Source organism: Tubulanus polymorphus, chromosome 12 (genome assembly GCF_964204645.1).
Source record: "Tubulanus polymorphus chromosome 12, tnTubPoly1.2, whole genome shotgun sequence".
Taxonomy (NCBI): domain Eukaryota; kingdom Metazoa; phylum Nemertea; class Palaeonemertea; order Tubulaniformes; family Tubulanidae; genus Tubulanus; species Tubulanus polymorphus.
Genome location: NC_134036.1, coordinates 10,257,777 through 10,280,538, shown reverse-complemented (window position 1 = coordinate 10,280,538; position 22,762 = coordinate 10,257,777). Strand labels below are relative to the sequence as shown.

Here is a 22,762-nt window from a genome sequence, read left to right as displayed (position 1 = left end):
TTCATACCGTAGTTATATTAACTCTAATTTTCTGACAGAGAAATTTTTCATTCTGCTGACACAATGCAGGAAGTTGTGTCAACCAAAATCGGTTAAAATGAGAAATAATTAACTCCTTGCATTGTGTTTCGGCCCTATTATGATAGAGACATCCAAGAATTAGAATTAAGAAATTAAATTTGAAATCAACTTTGCCAGAAGCTCTGTAACTTTCTAGAGATTGAAAACTATTGTAGTATAATTTAAATCATTTCATGTCTCCATCATAGAAAGGTGGTTAGGGTGCTTCATCGAGCCGTGGGCCAGCTGTACATGCATTAGTATACGCATCTATTATAGTGAAGAGGTAACTATAACTAAAATATCATCAAGACAACAATATTCTTTGAATTTTATTATCTATCTAATGGATATACAGCATCATCATCAGAGCAGAATAACTCGATGATTATAGCACAACGAAGGTTAGTTTAATGAATGAGATATTATTCTAGTAGCTTTCATCAACTGGTTGTCCAAGCATCTAGCAAGAACAACAAGCCTCTAGGATATATATCTTCGTAATGTAGCCTTGTGTTTATCATTTGCCAGAAATAATTCATGAACATTTTGGGGCAATTGTGATAAACACCCACTGAAATGAAGAAATGATATGTATTAATTGGCCAGACTAGAGCCCCTAGGCTACATCACTGCAAAAATGGATGGATGTTAGTGTTATTAGTAGCATGCTGAAAAGGTAGGGTTTTGTTTGTTATCTGCTGGAACTGCTGGCATGAAGAATCTTATCAGCTAAGATGCGGCTATGTACCCCTGCCTCGGGGTCATAGAAGATGATGTCGAATACCTGTAGAGTATGCCTCTTTAACTGTTCTACTAGGCCTGCTATGATCGCATGACTGTCGAATGGCCTACACAGGTGATTATGATGTTGAGTCGAACCATGAGCGAATGGCATGTGTAAGTTATATGGCAAGGAATCTTACACTGGTAGAATACCTGACTATTTAAAATCACACTCTGGTGAAGGATTGTCGAATGCCTGACGTATGAAAATTATTTATAATCGAATGCCTATATAGGGGGGTACAGGGATTTCATTGACGGGTGCATAAAGACCTGGACACGGGTGTCTTCCTGCAAGTTCGAACCGATGGCAAACTGTTTAATCTCCGTCGGTTCTCTGCTAAACGAAAGGTGTTCGAGATGATCATTCGCCATCTACTGTTCGTTGATGACTGCGCTTTGTCAGCTCACACCCCGGAAGAAATCCAGCTTCAGGTTCACTGCAGCAGCAAAAGCATTTGGACTGACTACAAGCTTCACCAAGACTGAAGCGATGTTCCAGCCAGCCCCAGGGCAGCCCTATGTACCACCAGCCATTACCGTCGATGGTCACACCCTGAATGCAGTAGATTGTCCTGATTGTCTTGCTACTTGGGCAGCATTATGAGTCATGATGCAAGCCTTGATGCAGATATTGCCCTACGCATTGCCAAAGCCAGCACTGCATTCGGCAGACTCAATAAGAGACTCTGGAATGATCATGGCATCAGACTGTATAACAAGATCCATGTGTACCAAGCGACAGTACTCTCATCCGTGCTATTTGGCTGCGAGACCTGGGCAATCTACAAGCGCCACATTAAGCAGCTTGATAGCTTCCACATGCGTTGCTTAAGGCGCATCTGTGGAATAAAAAGGCAGGACTATGTACCGATCACAACCGTGCTTGAGAGATGTGGCTGTACTGGCGTAGGCAAATATCATGAAAGCTCAACTCCGCTGGTGCTGTCACCTTGTACGGATGGATGATAGCAGGATACCCAAGGCCCTTCTATACAGCCAACTGCGTCATGGCCGCCGTAACACTGGCCGCCCACGCCTCCGCTTCAAGGACTCACTCAAGCGTCAACTCAAAGCCAGTGGTATGGACACTTGAGACATGGGAACGTTCTGCCCAGGACAGATTGCTCTGACGCACCCACTGTCATAATGCTGTCGTATCCTTCGAAGCCGAACGCATCAACAAGCTCAAGGACAAAGGCAAAGCTAGAAAGGCTGCTGCTCATTCATCATAGTGATGAGAGATTCCAATAATAACGAATATGCAGTTAGTTTTTTTCGATTTGATATTACGATTCGATATTCTAGATTTCGTGTTTTGACCCGCTAATTTTCGTCACAAATTTTGATCAAAATCATTTTGATCAGATATAATTGTTAACCTAATGTTGCCAAATACTCTATTTTACATAGAAATTGATGCTCTTACTAAATCCCCATATTACAATTCCCGCAACACAATTACAGGCTGCTGCAAATAACTCAATTTACAATTCAGAATTTTGAAATTCAGCAAACACTTAGGTTTTAATAGATAACTGCTTGCTCATGATTGATTTTTTTAAAGTCCAAACAAAAAATTCTACTCACACACGTCTCCTGTCTTGTCTCGGAGTTAAAGATTCACCAAATTCCACAAATACACACACTGAGTTCCCAACCTTCAAAGAGTCCACCGCTGACCATTTTTGCGAGTATCAATTAACGAAGTTTGGTAAGTTGACTATTAGTGATCACAAGATCAAGATCGCATAATTCGGCTATTCCACTAGTGCAGTTAGTTCACGTGTAGTCCGGTTAGTTCACTAATAGTCCGGTAAATTGACCGATATGTAGAACTGATATCAATCCACATGAATTTCACTTGAACACCTGCACGTCCAGGATTCACGATGACGTTTACAAGAGAGTCCTAGAAGAAAACATGAAATCTTTAGAATCCCACTGGTGAATACGTTCATATGCAGAGTGGATGAGCAGTTTAGGGCGGATGGGTGATTAAGGGAGCAAATGATTACGGTTATGTGGCTTTTTTACATAAATTGTAGAATTGGGTCCAGGGAAAAAAACGAAAGAAGTATGGTTCGTATTTCCGATGACCAGTAGCAGGTTTAACGGAGACCCGGTGAAAAATTGATATTGGTTTAAGGAAAAGATCTCTTCGTGGGAACGAAACCACTCGCCCACACCACTTGCTCTTCCATCTTAATATTCTCGCTCTACCTCTATACATTTCGTGGACTTGTCTTGGAAAGCCCGTCGCGGAACCTACTTTACTCGTTGTCATGGAAACTCACCAACCTGTCCATTGTTGTGTTGCTATGGCTACAAACATGTCGTCTGCATCTGCAGGTGTAAAGACGGGTGACTGCTTTCACATAATATGAATGTAAACGCCTGACATGCGGCTTCGCTTTCAGATGATGAAAAAACTGGGTTTTTCGGTTACCTGGAAACCTAGCATTACAGGATGCTTTGCAACATAATCTAAGAAACAATGTTAAAGGTCAAGTGCCCTCTAATTCCTACGTTAGAGTATAATATGTTGATTGATAAAACATTGAAAAATGTTTAGGAACTCTGAAAAGTTCTGTTTAAAGGAAGAGACAAGTTTAGCTTCTTCCATAGTATTTTAAGTTTATTCAGTTAAGGTTGAGAAATTGTGTACATGAGAATTTCAAGTGGTTATTAGTATTATGTCTATTTATCAGAAGGTATTGCTGTGGTTTCTAAGAAGTTGCAGCCTCGTGTTTGCGAAATAATCGCCACGCAGTACAGTTAGTTCATTTGACGTTTACATGACTTTTTTGTACTTTTGGCTTTTGTGCAAATCTAACTTGAAAAAACTGTGCTTGTTTGCAGTAACATACGTAAACCCGAATATTGCGTCGGCACTTGCCAGGCTCGAGGAGCAATATACTAATGGAGACGAGGATCGTAAGTAACATCATATTCCACTGTAGGAACTTACTTTATTGTATTGCGCTTGAACATAATAACTGGCACTTATTTTCAGTGATGGAGCGAATGCGCGATAAAATGATGCAAAACGAGTTGATCGGTACGCGAATTGAATGCGATTCGAACACTTTCTCGTTTCATTTTCTGATCTAATAACTATTTGAAGTTTTATGCTTGAAGATTAGTTTGTTTAGTGTTTCCAGCTTGTATTCGTGAATAACCGTAACCTAATATTGCATTATAGAAATCAATTAAGATTATGTAAATACGTTTATAGCCGGACTTTCAAAAATGGTAATAGTGACATCCACGCCGAAAAAGCCAGGCGAAAACGAGTCAACAGGGTCGACCGAGAATACGATACGAACCGAAAAAAGGATCAAAAGGCATAAGAGTGCGTAGATATATTATTGTTATCCATGGACTGGCCCTCTAATCGTTGAACGTTGTGCACCTCCTAACCCGAACCCCCTACCCTAACTTTGTGCACCTTCTACTTACTGAAACTACTTACCCTAACCTTGTGCACACTCAGTGGACCTTGCGCACCTTTTAATCCAAAACCCCCTACCCCTGTGCACCGTTCACTGATATTAGCCCCCGGCGTTTGTGCACCTTATACTTACATTACCTCGCAAACCCCGACCTTGTGCACCGCTTTACCCTAACTCGCTACCCTTGTGCACCGTATACTGATATTAGCTCCCGGCGTTTGTGCACCGTTTACTCCCTAGCCTTGTGCACATTCTTTTTGAAACTTGAACTACTAACCCTAACCTTGTGGACACTCAGTGGACTTTGCGCACCGTTTGACCCTAACCTTGTGCACCATCTACTTAGAAATCTTCACTAACCCTAATTTTGTGCACCCTCTGCTTATTTTTCATACATTTTCACGTTCTTTATTTCTACAGCGGCGCAAACATGCTTGCCCCGTTTGCACGCGGCCAAAGACACACATGCCGCAGCACCTCAGAGTCGGCCACAAGTGGGGGCGTGTTCGATCCAGAAACTGGAATCGGAGAATAGAGGAAGACGTCACAAAGACGCAATACAAGACCATAGCCCCATATAACAAGCGGAGATAAATGGTTCAGTGTAGAAAATGCGGATTTCCTTCAAGCCATTCTAAATGTCTATCGCGAGGTAACATCAGATGCTATTGACTTTGCAAATGAAAAAGTTATCGAATTACCATCTTTCGTTTTTATCTTTAGATCAGAGCAGTGATTCCGTGAAAGATTCAGATTCGGAAGTGAAATATTCTGATTCAGAAGTGGAAGAAACTAGTCCCAAAGATAGAGATGAAAGCAATGAAGAAGAGAAGGCAGATGAAAGTAATGTGGAGGAGGGTGAGGTGACTGAGGAAAGTGGTAAAGAGGAGGAAGAAGAGAAAGAGGAAGACAATGTTAAACGAATGAAGAAAGTCCATCCGATGAAAAGGGTAAGTCCTACATATTTTACTCTTGTGTTTGTTCGTGATGACCTATTTTTTATTTGTCTGATAGATTTTGATGAGGAATTCCTACAATGGCTTCGCCCAATGGCTGAGGAGAAGAAAACTTCAGAGGCTTATGTGCGCGATAGTTGCCAGTTGCTGAATTTTTGCAATGGCAAACTAAAGCCTCAAAACGTAGTTGGAAGCGGAAAAAGACAGCGGTAACACCCCGGGGTCACTGAAGGCCTATGTTCATACCATAAAGAATTGATTAATCCAATTCATTCTCGATGTGAGTATTAATGCATGGACCTCCCTCTACTCCCTCTAGGATGTTGCACCTAAAACCCTTCCCTTGTGCACCGTCTATTTCCCTTCCCTTGTGCGCCGTCTACTTCCCATCCCTTGTGCACCGTCTTCTTGGAAAACTTTTTACCCTAGCCTTTCCCTTTTGCACCGTCTACTTTCCTTCCCATGTGCACTGTCTACTTCCCTTCACGTGTGCACCGTCAAGTAAGAAATCCGGCACACCCGACATAACATGCTACATATTGATGAAACTTTTGATTTCCAGCGTGGACACAAGGTATCGGGTATTCGACAACACACATTGAATCGTGTCGAAATGCGTCTAGCTACGTACGCCCAGAAGTTACGAAAGGATTCAAAAGCTAGGCAGCACGAAGTCCATGACAAGCAGCAAAGTGGGCATACATACATACATACATACATACATACATACATACATACATACATACATACATACATACATTGCATGCAAGGACTAAGGATGAATTTTTCCTGTTAACACATGTTTAACCTTTTTTGTAGAACTACTGCTTGACGGTGACGACGTGAAGAAAATACTGCAATCTGAAACATCGAAAGCGGCAGTAGAACTTTTGCAGAAACGGACGGCTTCACTGAATGCAGAGGAATACGACACAGTACGGAACTTTCTCTTGTTCGTGGTTACAGCACTAGGAGCGAGCCGCCCTTCGCTTGCCGTAGGCATAACATCTAGCACAATAAACGATGCAAAGGAAGATGCTGACAGTACATATACGATCAAAGTATAGCCCATTCATTGTTCAAAGTATCTGAACTATTCAGGGATTATTATCTTTTTTCTTTTTCAGGTTTTACCGCACAAGACAACGGCAAAGTACGGAGCCGGTTTGATTCATCTTGAATCCGTACCATTTGCATTTCTTAGATCATTCGCCAAGCGATACGCCAAAGAACCGGACAAAAAGATTTGGCGAAACTACGAGGGAGGTCTTCTACCATCCGATTACCTCAATCGGTCAGTAATTTTATCAATCATTTTAGGAAATGAAATTCAGCAACTAATTATTCATGATATGTTCAGACCATTACAACAGTACGTGAAGTCAACAATTGGCAAGAGACAGGTGACTCCTGCGATCCGAAAGTCTATCATGACTGCTATGGCGGACAAGAATCCGGAGTTGCGAAAACAATTGGCCCACTATATGCTGCACAGCGAAAAGACCGCATATAGCTTTTGCAACCTGAAGGATGGCCACAAGGGGACCATCGATGTAAGAAAGGCAGTTAAACGGACATTCGGGGTAGGCATATTGGCTGTAGTAGACACAATTTTGTTTCACCAAGCATAACCAGTTCTTTCTTTTTGTCAGCTCGAAACAGGTGTGTTGAAGAACAAGGCTAGAATCGAATCGGAGGCTGGAACGAGTGCCCCCGGAAGACACAGGCACAGATGTCGGCACCAAAGATGTCGAAGTCAACCAACCGAAGATGTCAAACGAGATCAACCAACCGAAGATGTCGAACGAGGTCAACCAACCGAAGATGTCGAACATGACAGTTCTGATGGAGAACAGAATGTGACCGCCTCATCAAGTACAACCGATGTATCGGTGGTAAGTTCATTTTTATTTGTTTTCGCCAACCAAGAAAGTTCCAGGATCATTCTTATCCATTTTATTTTGCAGTGCGTAAGAAAGCGAACCAGATACACGACCGATGAGGTGAAGGCGATTCGCGCCGCATTTAAAACGTACTTACCGGCCTGGAAAATAATGCTAGTCGCTGAGAAAATCAAAGACATACAAAGAATCGTGAAAAAGTATCGTGTTGAAAAATTGAAATTGAGGCAGTACCTCAGAAATGTTTAAATGAATGAAATAGACATATCGAATTTCACTCTTATTGTTATCACTTTTCGGTCATCAAAGGAGGATTTCTAGCAAAAACCAGGAGACATCTGAAAAATGAGGAATTTTAACGATTTTGATCCTAAAAAGAAAATCACTAATCCGGGATTCGAACCGGATTGAATAGGGATACTTCTAATGGGATGGACTTTAGACACATTCTACTTAGAGGCTGTCAGTATAGGGATCCCTCTAACCGGATTGCTTTTCTGCACACTCTATATCAAAAGCCTTTTTCGAGTACTCGGTCCCGGGGCCGACCCCTGGGGTCTAACGCGTCGTGCTACGCATGCACGGACTCCTAACGAACTCGGGCGGCGTCTAGAGGCCTCGTCCGCTACTAACGTGAGCTGGGTCTCATGAATAGGCCGGGTACCGTTTGGGAGGGTTAAAACATTTTCAGTGCTGTAAAATAAACGAAATATCTCCGGAAGCATACGTCAAACGACGCCCATTTCTCGTGTGTAGATTCCCTGTGGGGTCCTTAACGCGTGACCGGTAGTTCAAATCTCCAAACCCGACACCTCCGGCCGGAGAGCTGTTTCGAGAAATCGATTTGGCCCTTACGCACATCGACCCCCCACCTTTTACTCATCCCTATTAGCCTGCAAGCCGGTGTTGCCAGTAGGCAGTCCGAACGGTTCCATCTTGCATCGACATTATATCACACACCGTTTCCGATGTGTAATTCCTCGACTTAGTGGTCAGCCAAGCAAAGGTGGCGTTGCCCCTCTCCGCCTACCATAACTTCCCGTGGATCGTCTTTGCCCTAATTTTGGCTCGGACTTCCCCGGTGATTCTGGCATTGATGTCGTTCTTGGTTGGCAAGATGTCTGCATCCTTCCTGTCTCCCGACCAGTGGGTGCGCTCCGCGCCAGCTCGCTTAAACACTACACGGACCACATTGTCATTGTCTTTATTGTACTTAGCCAGGTAGCAGAACACATCCGCCAGATTCCTGGCGAACGGGTACTCGGACTGTAGTACGTACTTAGAACTAGCAACTGGAGCGCTCTCAGATGTACGTGCTCCCTCTTCCCTACACTGGCAGTGGCGCATTGTCTGCCTCCTCCGTCGTCACTCCGCCCTTACGATCCATGTGGGCTTCCCCGCATTTCTCGTAGCCTAGTTCCTTCCCACAAGCTTCCGCAGCATCTCCGCAAACTCTGGCCGCCACATGCAGCGTGAGTTCGTTGGACTGTATGTACTTGATGTCGTACTTGATTTTCACGTGGATGCGTCCCGAGAAAATCAATTAGAAATAAAATCAAAATTGCGTTTGGCGTCGCGAGTTTTTATCTCAACATTAATTCGTTTATGCTAAAGGAGGTGTTTACGTAATCACTGTCTGATTTCATGAATTTAACGCAGCTTTGGAAGATGTCCTTTTTAGCGAAAAAATTATTTTTTTTTTTAAATGAAATCAGGTGATTCATCTATATCATTCTTTTTCTGTAATCCTTAGGTCGAAACAGTACGCGCACATACACCCGGGACATACACATTTACTAAAACTATAAAAGCATGATATACGACAGGAAAAGTTGTCCATTTTATCCTTTTAGGTGTTTTTGATTGAGAGATCATCAGTTAAAGAAAAGGTATTATGACATTTGCTGATATCTGAACAAAAACTATTCAAAATTCATCTATTATAAGTATAATACTACACTGAATTGTTATTTCAAATGTCTTCCTGCCATTTCATATGCAATGTTTTCAGGATATTGTGTCCACCGGCTGATTACAATTACTCTCAGAATGTGATGTTAAAATCAATAAATAATAAAAATCAATCAATAAAAGACTGCATAAAAAGAAAATACGTTACATTGTCAAAAAATCTTAAGATAACGAAAATAATGATTACCACCATGATAAGCAACAAAATGGCATTCAACCATGTATAAGCTTAAAATGAATAGTTGGTTTTTTAGAAAACAAATGACAAAGTAAGAATATAGCTGCAAAGCAGCGATAACGGGTTTTCTGGATGTATGTGATCGAAAGTAAAAATTAATTACCGGGTATTCGATGGAAAAAATAAAATGAGATGATTTGGATATTATCGGAGCAATCCTCTTTTTGGTTGAATGGTCTAACCCCAGTATAGTCCCCCGTGATTTGGAAATTCTCGGAGCCCTCCTTTATTTACTTACTAAATGACGTCACAAACTGTTATTTCGCCGGTGCTTGTTGTCTAACAATTTAATTCAATTCTTTATTTACAGTAACCTAATAAGTAATTTTAAGTTTCAAATAGGATGGAAAGTACATTCAGACAATCTGTTGGTTCAGAGAGACCGTTATTACAGTATCAATTTATACATTTCGTTTCGAAGCTGTCAGTTGCCGAATCTGAATGAAGATAAATTTTATTTGACGAAATCGGCGGAAAATATATAATAATAATCAACAGAATTTCAAGAGGGTTTTCGACGAAAGTCAGAAAACCCTAAAAATTCGTCGTCAATCGAATTAATCGTATAATCCATTGAAATTCATCAAAATGTGTATATTTCACTTTCAGAATGTTCACTAAATTCTTGTTCCTCGCCTTGATCTTGTTTATTGTCATCGGAGCTATTGAAGGTATATGTATATAACCTACTTATTATTAGAGAGAAGTTTTGTGTACTCGGAAGTGGAAATACGGTGTTGTCATATCGCGGAAAGACGGAATCGCGGAATTTTCCAAAAACGCGGAATTTCTTCATTTTTACTATAAATACTATACGGGTTTTCCCACGGGGATACCCACTGTCGGACAGGGCACCGGACCCAGGTTTTCAACACCGGGAATTGGTATTTGATAATTTATTATATCGCCAGTCAACAACTTAACGATACTGTTCCAAATAATGGAGAACCTAGGCAATACGTGCTTTGCGAATTCAGTGATACAGAGTATCGCTGCATTAACTGAAGGAATACAAATCGATGGTACGTAAACGTAGGATTTTTGATGACACCATGGGTCATTCTCAAGGACTCACTTCCGAGTTAAGATTTGACTCTGGTCTCTGAATTTAAAACATTGGAAATGAATTGATTCTAAGTAACTCAGAGTTAACTCACAACTGTGGAACTGGATCGATGTCAGACGAAAATAAATAGACATTATGTATATTTCATTCTGGCTTAGGATTGTTCATGCGTGTTGTGTGTCTACATTGTTGTTATAAGCGAAGAATGTGGTTTATCTTTTAGAATTAAATGATATGAAAGATTATAAAATGGTTTTGTTTTTTTAATCTTTACTTTGTGACTGCTATAACATATATGTTCCTATGCTGATTATTTGGATCAAAAGAATCTTATTGGTACCGGTACTGGACGGCCGTAAAATTATAATAATTTCAAAGGAATTTGAACCGGTACTTTTTTGGTCGTAGGAATTAATGTTTGCAACCATCTACAACTACGGTCCGACACCGCGAACGTGCTCAATATTTATCTGATAATATTCGTTTCTGAAGTTCTCAAAAAGTCGATGAACTTCGATAACCGAAGTTTGCCTAGTAGAAATAGACATTAGGTTCCTGGTCTTTTTCACCTGACTTGATTCTGACTTCTTCTACAGGTGGCAGCCAGTCAACGGTGTCGTAATATAATGATTCCATATAAAATTGCCTGCAAATAATGGTATTCGAACCTAAGTCGTTGCATCGATCGGTCCGGTGCCCTGTCCGACAGTGGGAAAACGCGTTTACTATTTAAAGTAAAAATGAAGAAATTCCGCGTTTTTGGAAAATTCCGCGATTCCGTCTTACCGCGATATGACAACACCGGTGGAAATAGTATTGCATGTCTGTTCATATATTTGAGTTGACCATGTTGGCTTAGTGGAAGTCGTTGATTATCAATTATGTAGTAATGGCATTCCTCACTAATTCTGATTATATTTGAATTGATTCAAAACGGTCAATTTTCAAATTTTGATGACACCGTCGTTTTTTTTCTCATCAGGGTGTGGGAACTATCTCGGATGTTATAAGGACGGCCCTTAAAGAGATTTTACTAGTCGTGCAGCCGATACAAAGAAAAGAACAATCCAATCATGCGTGCAAACATGTAAGGATAAAGGTAATGACAATTCTACTTGTATCTTAGACCAAAAGACTATGAGAGGTAAAATGACGAGATTTTGAATTTGACAAGTTCGCCATGGATCACAGCCTTAAGCTCTGCAATGTACCACAAATTGAAACAAAAGTCATTTATGATTAGTGTCTTCCTTGAAATGCGGCGACACAGACAATCGCAACTACTTTTTCAACTATATCTACAATAAAAACTTCGATGAGGACCGTGTTAACAAAGTTAAACTAATAACTACACATAGACTTTTCACGAACCTTTAGCCCCTCACACCTTTGTTTTTCCGATGAATAATGGTTGGATTTACTCAAATTTATCTTTTTTTCAGGATACAAATTCGCTGGACTTCAGGCTGGTTGGCAATGTTTCTGTGGCAATCGTGTTGGCAAGTATGGACCAGCACCAGAATCTGAATGTAACATGAAATGTTTAGCAAACCCGAATGAAACATGTGGAGGTGGCTATTGGAAGAATTCCGTATACGTTACTTCAATCATGTAAATATAAGATGAATTCGATGTTCGTCGATTTAGAACCTCAATAAAAATTGATTAAAAATGCATGTATTATGTTTTCTTTGATCAACTTCAATTGACGTCAGAGACGGGGATGAGTCCTTTGTGCTGGATCTAAACAGGGCTACCCCATCACCGGAAAAATTTTTTTCCGATAAAACAGTAAAAAAATCCAGCAGCAGATGAACCAGAAATTTCCGTTTAGAAATCCGTTTTATATTAGGTCGTTTTATAATCATAATCCGATAGTCAAAAAATCTGAAAACGGATTTATCCGTTGAAAAAATGCAACGGAAAATCCGTTGAATTACAGATTTCTGGTTCATCTGCTGTCGGTTTTTTAAAATGTTTTCATCCGATGTATCCATGAATTTTCCGTTCTAAAACGAACTCCTTCCGCGCCTAAAGCGAGCAAAAATCCATTGAACAGACTGTCACGAGGTACACGTGACCGAGAGTGACTCCTCCGAAAAGGAACACCGAATTACGAGATAACTCTTAAATATAATTACAAATAGTTAAATTAACACAAAAAAAACGGAGAAAAAAAAATAAAATAGAAATACTACAATTTGAATCTGATTGAAGGCAGTGGTCACATTGAAGATGGTCGTTTATGGATCAGCGGAGATATCCGTCTACTTGAGAAAAGTTATTCTGATGATAAGGCGACGTCCGTATATGACGGCGTTTACGGTGACGATAGTCATCCGGGTCAGTTCGGTTAATAGCTGATTGCTGACTGCTGACGAATCTCAGTCGAGTCGGATGTAGTGATATGAGTATTAATGATTACAATATACTATTGATACTAACAACAGCAAGAAGAAGGAGCTGCAAATATACACATAACGAACATTTACAATTCAAATATACATATGATCACAAACATATTGATACACCGGTCACAATCCTCTCTTTAATCGTTATCTATAAAATACTTGAGTAAGGCCCTGGCGAGAGAACGTGTCCGTGCACAAATCCGAATGAATAAACTGAAATACAGGATGATAATATTGAAGATAATATATTTTATTTACCTTGAACCTGAGAATGATTTTCCTAATCCCTATTATATGAATCCCTATCGTTCCGAAGCTTCTCCTGTCCTGCTGTCGACACTTGTATTACTAAGGTACAGATTCTCCCGATTGACTGCTCTCTCAAGATGCGGGTCCCTTTTATAGAAAGAATCGGCATTCTTAAAATACCGACTCTCCCACTCGACTTTTGGCAAGGAGCAGCAACCTTACTGTCGTGACTGTTTTGGTCATATAGAATTTGGCCTTAATGATTCGCTGATCTAAAATTATTTTCAAAACTGATTTGCTAAACTAACTTTTTCCTTCCAACCCTCCTGTCATGACGCGTTGTGATTTACTCACTCCTTGCTAGTCGTTGTTGAGAGAGCAGCTATTGTCTGTGAATTACCAACGAGCGCATACAGACAACAGAAACTTCAGACAGCTAGTTTTAACATTTAACACAAATTAATTTTTCTAAAACATTAGCGGTTATTAACAATTTGTTCTTAAACAACATCTAGATTACTCAAATTAAATATCTTTTCAAAACTTTGTTTTCTTTTCTAATTACAGTACAAATTCATTGTTTCTTTTTTAATTATTATAATTAACTACGATTCGGAATACATTGTGATTGATTATCAATTCTTAAATTATTTGAAATACTAATACTAATTATTTTATCTACAATTTAACTAATTCTATTTTAATACAGGATCAGCAAAACAACCACATCTTCCTAAACTTCCGGTTTTTCCTTTTTGGGAAAGTAGCCGGGAATATCATCAAGTATCAGCGTGATCCCTTCACGAGCCTCATTATAAATACACTCCATTGTTCCGACCCAACCAAATATGGTTCCAACTATTTAAAAGTTTTATATAAAGATTTTCTGAATGTTTGCCAGATCTCACAGCAGAAGAACCGAGAAAGAATTGTTGTTTATAGACTGATTTATGGTTTGCGTTGGTAGATGAAAGCATCAAACAAGAACTTTCGTAATTCTTACTACTAGTACGTTCTTGTCTGACGGCTTTAACGTAACCCCTACGCATACGGAAACAACATTAAGAACATTTCTAAATACTACGAAATATTTTCAAATACTACGAAAATCTAGCTGTGGATCAACACTCCCTATCCAGTTTAAATTTCGTCCCGAAATTTTTAATTTAAACCAACTCGTGAATATCCCGCTGATACCTCTAGAACAAATCCTGAAAAAGAACATTAGTAAACAATTCATTATAACGAGTAACTATTTCTTAGAGTTCGACACTACAACGCATATTAAAGTTCATGATATAGTTTATCATAAAACCGCTTTTAAAGTTCTGGATACCCAATCGGAAAAAAGTTCATTCGAGACCGCTGTCCCCGCACACTAAACAGTCGAAAGTTAAGCACAAAACAGTTCACAGTTTGAGTTTAGAATTTACCGCGAAGTGACGCAACAGCTACCAGACACAACAAGGTACGTCATGGACGGACGAATGACGTCATCCACCGCAGTTCCCGCAACTCATACCGCTAAATCGTTCAGTACGGCAATCCGCATTCTTTCTTTACTAATACACGCTCACTGGTACACATAGACGTTACAGTTCTATGGTGAATATCGGAGTCTTTTCTCCACAGCTAGTATAAAACAGTAATGCATTCGCATCGTACGGCTTGAGCGAACAACATTCCATCGAATGTTAATGTAACTACACGGCAGCCATCTTGAACACACTCGACTTCATCCCGCTAAAATGTCAACGGAATTTCTCATTTTTTTCTGCTCCTTTCGTATCGCGTTGGCCAGGTGTCTTTGTTCACCCTTCATCACTTAAGTTTGTGAGTATATAACAGGTCTTCGAGAGTGACAAACACCACTAACAATGGCCAGAATCGCATGACTAATCATCGAGCATGATTCCATCCCGTTGAACGGCAACGCCCTAGATCGTTGTTGTAGGCTGTATATAGTTGTTCCTTTTTCCTCGTTACTTGACGAATCGGTGAATTAATATCACCCATCTCGACCAGACCATACCAGTTGCTGGTTTTTCAAACTATCAGTTGCGTCGAATAGAGTTTCAGGATACCTCCCAACAAGTCCCCATCTCCATATGGTCACTATCAGGGGGGTACCCGTCAACATCTATTGCGGTTGACAGAAGAAGGCATTCTTCCATCTTAGTGCTATCGTATCTTCGGCGGTCTCATTCCAACACATCCGATACGGGTATCCTACAATTAATATCATACTAATACAGAGATTATTCAAACATATACGAACAAACAGTATTTATTCAAACAGTATTTGTTTCATTGTTATTATTAACAATAACTTCTTTTTTTTTTCCTTTTTCCCCGCAATGATAATTAATGACTTTTCTTTAAACTATCGGAAATAAGTACCGGATACTTTAATAATCAGGCTAAAGCCGATGTCATGTCAATTACAATTATTAATATCAGCAATTGTCACGATTATCCTTATTTCCGTAACTCATGACCAGGCCATGAGTTCACTCACTGGCGAACTAAGTATTATGATACTAAATTTTCATATTTCTTATGTAATGATATCTTAATCACTTTTACTACTATAAATCAAAACTTCCCGATAATTCAACAGGACATACGCATCCTGATTCAACTATTAAATAGATTATACTTACGACTAATAATACAACTAATTCAATTTTGACACGGAGCGCACCCGGGCGCCCTCGTCATAATATTTAAATTTTAATTTCAATACAAATATGGATACAGTCTACTGGTATCAGCCAACATAGAATTCCTGGGAATTCCTACCGAATAATCCGGAGGCAACAGCCCATCACCAGGAGGAGCTGTGAGTGCCAGTACACCGGGCCCACGTTCAGTCTGGGCCTCATCATCTATTACTACGATCTCGGGCTCCACTGACGAAACTGTCAGCTGAGTCGCTTCTCGTAATTCAGTACTAAAAGAACGATACACCGCGACAACCACTACCTTACTCGGAACTGATACGAGCTGTCTCATCGTGAAAACACGGCTCTACAGCTCTTCTACGAAGTTAGAAACTTGACCTTTTAAACGTTTCGGCGTGAAAGTCTTGTTGATAGGCTAAGGCGCGCACGTGACCTAACGCGCACCTGCTGGTAACGCTTTAAAGCTGAAGAAACCGGGCTTTGGCATTCGTATTTGAGCGTACATAGTACATGAATGGATAGGCATATATTAATTCGTAACCAGTATAGATCGCTTCCTGAAGACCCGAGGTACCTCGCGGTATATTGTTTGAGACTTTAGTTCGTGGTGGAGAAACCGTGACAACCTGCTCCGAAATCGTAAGTAATTTTTTGATAATTTAGGCATCTCCAAATGCCAAGCTATTCATAGTTTAATGCCAAAGCGAACATTAAAACATAATACTTCATAGTGGATTCCGATTTAGCGAGGTAGATCATAAAAAGATGAAGAAATTGACATACAATAACCCCTATTGACGAATTAGGGCTTCAGAGATTTTTTGACGCTCGTAAATTTGTACCTCGTAAGAATTCGACCGATTTTATAGAGCGGCCACTTTCCGGCCCCTAAAATGATTTCCCCTCCCATGTATTTCCTCTTGGAGTAGAATAATGGTGCTCTCCTATTTTTTTACAGAAATTTGATATATAAGAAGCCCAGAAATACCCGATGAAAAGGCCTAGAAATTTTATTTAGTGAAATGAAGTACATTTATTTGACCAGATATTTATTCTTTCATTTTTAGCATGATTAGTACTGACCGTTAGGAATGTCTGCTGCTGAGCAAGCCACTGGTAAATATATCAAATTTTTTAAACTTGAGATTAAGATTAAGGCAATATGAAAACATTAAGATGCACTATATTTCACTTTTTACAGCATCAAAAAAGCGCTCAGTAAATCTCACTACCAAGCAAGGTGCCCATTCGAGAAAGAAGTACTTCGGAAGTTCCAGAAAAAAGCGTAGGAGTGAGTCTTATATCTATATTTTTTGGAATGTTTTTATTAAAGAATTAAAATTCATTACACATGTTAGAAATTTTGGTTATTCGTTAGTTGATTGTGAGGTTTACAAGTTTTTTTATATTTCGAACTCTGATTGAGTGACTGTCAATCAAATGACTTAAATGAAAGGATAACGACAATGAGGATAATGCAAGTATAAGTATGAGGATAATGCAGGTATGATAAATATGTTGTTCTCTATTAAACCCCTGAGGCCAGTTTCAGTTTCTCTGTTTAAGGTGGTACAGGTTTATTCGGTACAGGTTTATTTTTTACTAACATCTGCAAAAAATATGAGACAAATATTTCTGATTCTGCTCAATTCAACACATATTTCATTCAAATAATGAAGGTCTTTGAAAGGACCCATTTTCTACAATCATATTTATTCTTCCCTCTTAACATTTCCCTAGGAACAAAAACTAGGGACATAGTTGCAAATTCAACATTTGAAGAAAGCCAGAGTAGTGAATTTACGGAAAGAGAGGAAAGCTCGACTAATGACGATATTTTGCTGGAAAATCCACTCGAGATATCTGCTGTTGATGGTGTAGATGGTGTAGATTTGTCTGATATTGATGTCCTCCTCCAGTGTAGTGATCTAAATTCGGTTTCCTTATGTTCAATATCACCTGTTAAGTCTCATTGTCAATGTTCTTGTCATCCTGATTTGATTACCATGAAAGAGAAAATCGATGAATTATCCGACCAAATTCGACAGAAGAATGAAGAAATTCAAAATTTGAAAGCGAAACTTGAGCAAATTTATTCACAAGATTTATTAAAAATTGACACAGATTCATCAAACTTAGAAACATTTGAAGCTACTCCCCTTGTTACTAGTTTTCGCAGTAAAAGCAGTTGTTACACCAAATTAGAACATCCAACAATTAATTCCAGTTCAGCCTCAAAGAAAACTCTTGACTCGAGAGCAAGAAAATTGAAACTTGTTTTGGATAAATTATCCTCTATTTCATCGTCAGGCAATGATATGGCTGTAACATTATCTTGTTTCATGAAAAGGTATCCTGATTTAGTCAAAAAGGCTCTGGAGTTGGCCGGTATCGCAACTGTAAATCAATTAGATCCAACTCAAGTAATAGAATTGAAATTAAATTTGAGACTACCGATGAATAAGTTACTTGAACTTAAAAAAATCTTGAAACATTACAATATTCAGATTTTTCCGTCTAGTCGAAATATTAGACAAGAGCTTGCAGCCAGACAAGAGTCGTTTTCTACATTCATTGAAGCTGGTGAAATAGAACTGGAAATTAATAGCAGAACGCATGAAAAGCAATTGTCAGCGTTTGTTTCTGTGACATCAATAGAGCTATTAATACAAAAGTCAGTAGAAAAACTGATAATGAAAAATCAGTTAAATAGGTCCCCAGAATTTCATGACGAAATATGGGCAAAGATCGGGGTGGATAAAGGGGGCGGTAGTACAAAGATGGTACTAGCCATCATAAACGGACCATCCCCGAATAGTCCAGATCAAACGCATTTGATCAGTTTTTATGAAGGGGTTGACTGTTTGGAGAATTTGAATAAGGTTTTTGGAAAATTCCAGGGTGAAATTTCAACTGTCAAAACCATCATCGTTTTTGATCAAGAAATTACCGTTAGACTATTTCTAATGGGGGACCTTCATTTCCTTTGCCAGATGATGGGCCATCAAGGCAGCGCATCATCTTATCCATGCCTATGGTGTGAGGTAACACTCCATGATTTGCGCAAAAAAGATGCAACACCTCATACCCCAACATTCAAGCAGTACCAATCGCGTTCAATCGGGTCCTATTTAAGGAATGCACAAACTGCTGAAGCTACACCACGGGTTATTGGTGCGGAGACACAAAATATTCAAAGTAGTATGCTTTTCAAGCCCTCTGATTTAGGCCATCTAGTTCCTCCTGGTCTCCATGTTTCTCTTGGCTTAGGGTTAATGTTCTTCGAGATGCTAGAAAAACGTTGTTGTGAACTTGATGAATCTTCCCTCGGAGAACGTTTTCCCGAGCAATGGGAAGCATGGAGAGCAGCTTCAGCATCTGTAACTAGCTTGCAGGATGAACTGGATAGCCTAAAACAGAAGTTACAATCTTGTCAAGAGCTAGTCGACTTATTGAAAAATGCAAAGAAAAAACGCTCTAGTCCATTAAACTGTGGGGCGCCGATTTGTATAATTCGTTCTATTGAGAATCCGCAGCCACATATATATTTGTATTGCACGAACTGCGAAGCACCATACCACAGCCAATGTGTTCAATCTGTATATGATCCTGATATTTCTGATAGCGATTTCCTTTGTTTGAAATGTCGGCCACTTGCGGACAAAAAAATAACACCGGATAAATTCCTGAAACAAGCAGACGAAAACATGAGCAAAATCAAAGATATAGAAATTCCATCAATAAAAGTACTGTTAAATCCGAGAAGAACCAAGCTTAACCAAATATATAAGGACATAACCTTAGAGATGGGACCAATACAAAAAGATCTAAATGAAAATCTTAAAAAGATAGGAGTCGACAGACAGGCATATCACTCGAATAGCTTTGTAGGAAACCATGTACACAAGTTGTTTAAAAAGGATGAGGAAAATGGAATTAACAATCCACAAATACTATTATCCTGTCTCAACAATTATCCGAATGACCGAAAGTTATTTTTGGATCTTTTCGAGAAGTTTCAAGATATCTATCAAGTATATTCAGCTTGTCGGTTTTTGTCCGAACCTGAAATAGAACATGTAGTGAACAGTATTCATGAATTTGGTACATGGTTTCCTCAAAATTTCCCCACGGCGAATATAACTCCCAAATTGCATGTTTTGATCTATCACGTGCCTGAATTCATCCAAACATGGAAGTCATTGGGGCTCTTTGGAGAGCAGGGGCTTGAAAGCAAGCATGCGAGTATGAACCAAGATGCCAGAATCTATTCCTGTTTGCGGAACAGAGTAGTCCGCACAAAATTAATGTTTTTGAATCAAGGTCTCTACTCAACAAAATCACTGCACTTACACAAAATAATCCGGAAGTGTAACTGTGGAGGATTCTTCAAGAAAATGTCACCATCGAGTAATACACGAACTTGCCAGAAATGTAGCAATGTCAGTGATCAGGTTTAACCTATAATGAGAAATATTTCTTCATGAGCTGAATATGCATTGATATAAGTTTATTCATCATACTTGTTATAATGTTTAAAAACTTAAAATGCCGAAAATTTTGAGGAACTGTACCTTCGAAGCTAGCTTCCCAATCAGTTCCAGATTCTCTAATTAGTTTTTGTTCTATGATGTAAATCACTGTTGCACGTCATAAATTTATGTAATTTCTGAAAAATAAAAGAAAAAACAAGCTGAAACTTATAACCAGTTTTAGTTCATACTTAATTACTGATTCTCATTGACAGCCCTGCCTGATTCGGTCTTAAGTGATGACGAGAGATAAAACAAAATAGGGAGGGCAAGGGAGAGAGATGTAGCCTACAGCCAGCAAGCCTCTGATAGGCCTACCGCCCGCCCGCATCAGTATTAAGCTAGGGACACACGAGCGCTAGCGAATTCGCCGGCGAATTCATACACCCGATCGCCGGTGTAAATAATCGGCCGAAAATATTAAACATGTTTGATACGGGCGATTCGCCGGGCGATCGAGTCGGCCGACGAAATCGTCGTCGCCGTGAGTGGCCACACGAGCGAATTTTTCGGGCGATTTATAAATTCGCCGCGATCGGGCGAAAATACGCTTGTGTGCCGCTACATTTAAGGATTTTGACAGTATAGAAAGTATGGCGGTTTATAGAGGATAATTAACTATACATTTGAATAGACGTGTACTACAAATGAATGGAGTTTGTGGACGTGATGTATAGGTAGGCTAGTAGCCTAGGCTATCGGCAGCAAATCGAACGAAGGTGCATACATTCTGGCCTCATATTTTGTTTATTCATATAGCAATAAAGTACTTACCGTGGGTGAACTCATGCTTTATCCTTTATACGTGATTTGATCAGCGGCAGTTTTCAATAAAACTAATTGAATTTGGATTGAATCGCTTTCCGGTGACAAGCTGTCGTTTCATTCTTCCATTTGAAAGCATGATGATCTTAAAACAATAGTAACCGTCGTATCCTAATAGTTGATCATTGTTATTTGGTAGGAAAACACATTTTTGGGTGTAATTTAAAGACATATTCATCTTCTCTAGCTGTCATCACTTTTTGTTTACAATCCGCCATGATGTACGGTCACATGACTCCGCACGAAATCTAATTTTATAAAATACCGTAATATCAATTTATTTATGAAAAGAAAGTTTAAATATCGTATATTAGCAAAATACAATTGAATATTCATCACAAGACTAATAAAATATAGCTTACAAACTTATTTAATATGAATCGGAAATCATCGACAAACGCCGATGACTCCGCTGGCTGAATATGCTACAGGTGCGCGTTCGCATACTAAGTAGGGTCAAGGTTGCTTCAAGTTTCCTCGCTGTACAGCCGTGAAAAGACTAACCCGTAGGGGCACCGAGCAAGACGTCGGCAGATTGTACATCGTTCCTTGCGAACAAGTCAGTTGCTTAGTCTGCCAGGTTAAGTTCAAGCGGGCGACTCCACAAATGACCCGTAATGCAACCTTAGTGAGAGCTGGAGGTTCAAAACGACATCTCGTTTCACAACCGGACAATGTTAGTAGAGGCAAGTCCAATGTCTGAATTCCATTCTTAAGCCTTATGGCTAGCCTAACCGGATATTTTCCCGGTGAACAAGGTGCAGGCAAACAGTGTCGGCACCTGTAGCACATAGCACGCAATAAAGGTCTGAACACAATTATAACTATACCTACTACAATAACTAAGAACAGGACGACATCGACGCGCACATTTTTAGCCATGACAACTTCCCGAATGACTGTATTATTCCAGCCCCCTCGCTGTAAATCATGAATAGCGGGGTGAACAGTCACCATGGCCTCAGCGGTCGGAAGAAGTCCTGCTCCCAGAATTGATAAGGATCCTTGCGACTTAAGTAAAACAAATATCGAGAGCAACATGCTGCCCGCCGAGAGACCAATAGCAAGCCAAGTGAGCCACCCTGTACCGGTTCCAGACGAAATAACAGGTTCAGAATGATCAAATAAAGCGTCTGCTTGCGATCGGTACAGTTTAGCGTCAGTTTGAACGGTTCTTGCTAACTTTTTGAAATCCATGCTAAATTTAGTGTCCACCGCAGCCACTTTTGACCAGTTATTAGCCTTGAAATCCAGACTAGGCAGCGGTGCGTATGGCGTTCCCTGGAACATTGTTGCTCCAGTAACGTTGGACACTACGTTCTTTGAAAAGAAACTATGTAGGACCGGTAAATTAACAGCGTGCGCAATGGTCACCGTGTCCTGGTTAATACATTTGTTAATTCTACCGGGCACAAACAATTTTGATCCACGCAATGCACATGCACACCCAATTTTTACCAAACAAAAACGACATGCTTTTATTGCTTTTGGTGACTTGCCAGGGCAGGCGAGAGTCCAAAAATCGTCAGTGCCTGAAACAACAAAGTAGCCATCCCCTACGTCGACTGCCAGTTCGGCCAGGCCCTGGACCTCATACCGTATGTGGCATAATGCTAGCACCTGTGAGG

The 22,762-nt window shown here is 39.8% G+C and overlaps 2 protein-coding genes and 2 long non-coding RNA genes across 8 annotated transcripts in view; 2 read left to right on the top strand and 2 right to left on the bottom strand.

Annotated features, from left to right (window-relative positions):
• Nucleotides 1-22,762, bottom strand: part of LOC141914281 (uncharacterized) — a 160,936-nt gene that overhangs the window by 87,439 nt on the left and 50,735 nt on the right. The window lies entirely within an intron of this gene.
• On the top strand, nucleotides 5,935-12,790 carry LOC141914152 (uncharacterized). The gene is made up of 9 exons (XM_074805419.1): nucleotides 5,935-5,953; nucleotides 6,077-6,318; nucleotides 6,385-6,551; nucleotides 6,618-6,810; nucleotides 6,910-7,152; nucleotides 7,225-7,358; nucleotides 9,977-10,038; nucleotides 11,876-11,962; nucleotides 12,651-12,790. Exons 1-9 carry the CDS (start codon nucleotides 5,935-5,937, stop codon nucleotides 12,788-12,790), a joined length of 1,287 nt encoding a protein of 428 aa, XP_074661520.1.
• LOC141914317 (uncharacterized) lies at nucleotides 16,388-17,114 on the top strand. The gene is made up of 3 exons (XR_012620770.1): nucleotides 16,388-16,416; nucleotides 16,845-16,893; nucleotides 16,979-17,114. It is a non-coding gene; the product is annotated as an uncharacterized LOC141914317 (long non-coding RNA).
• Nucleotides 17,868-21,625, bottom strand: LOC141914005 (uncharacterized). Its single transcript, XR_012620679.1, has 5 exons — nucleotides 21,497-21,625; nucleotides 21,084-21,382; nucleotides 20,352-20,446; nucleotides 20,131-20,238; nucleotides 17,868-19,463 (listed from the first exon to the last, which is right to left on the bottom strand). It is a non-coding gene; the product is annotated as an uncharacterized LOC141914005 (long non-coding RNA).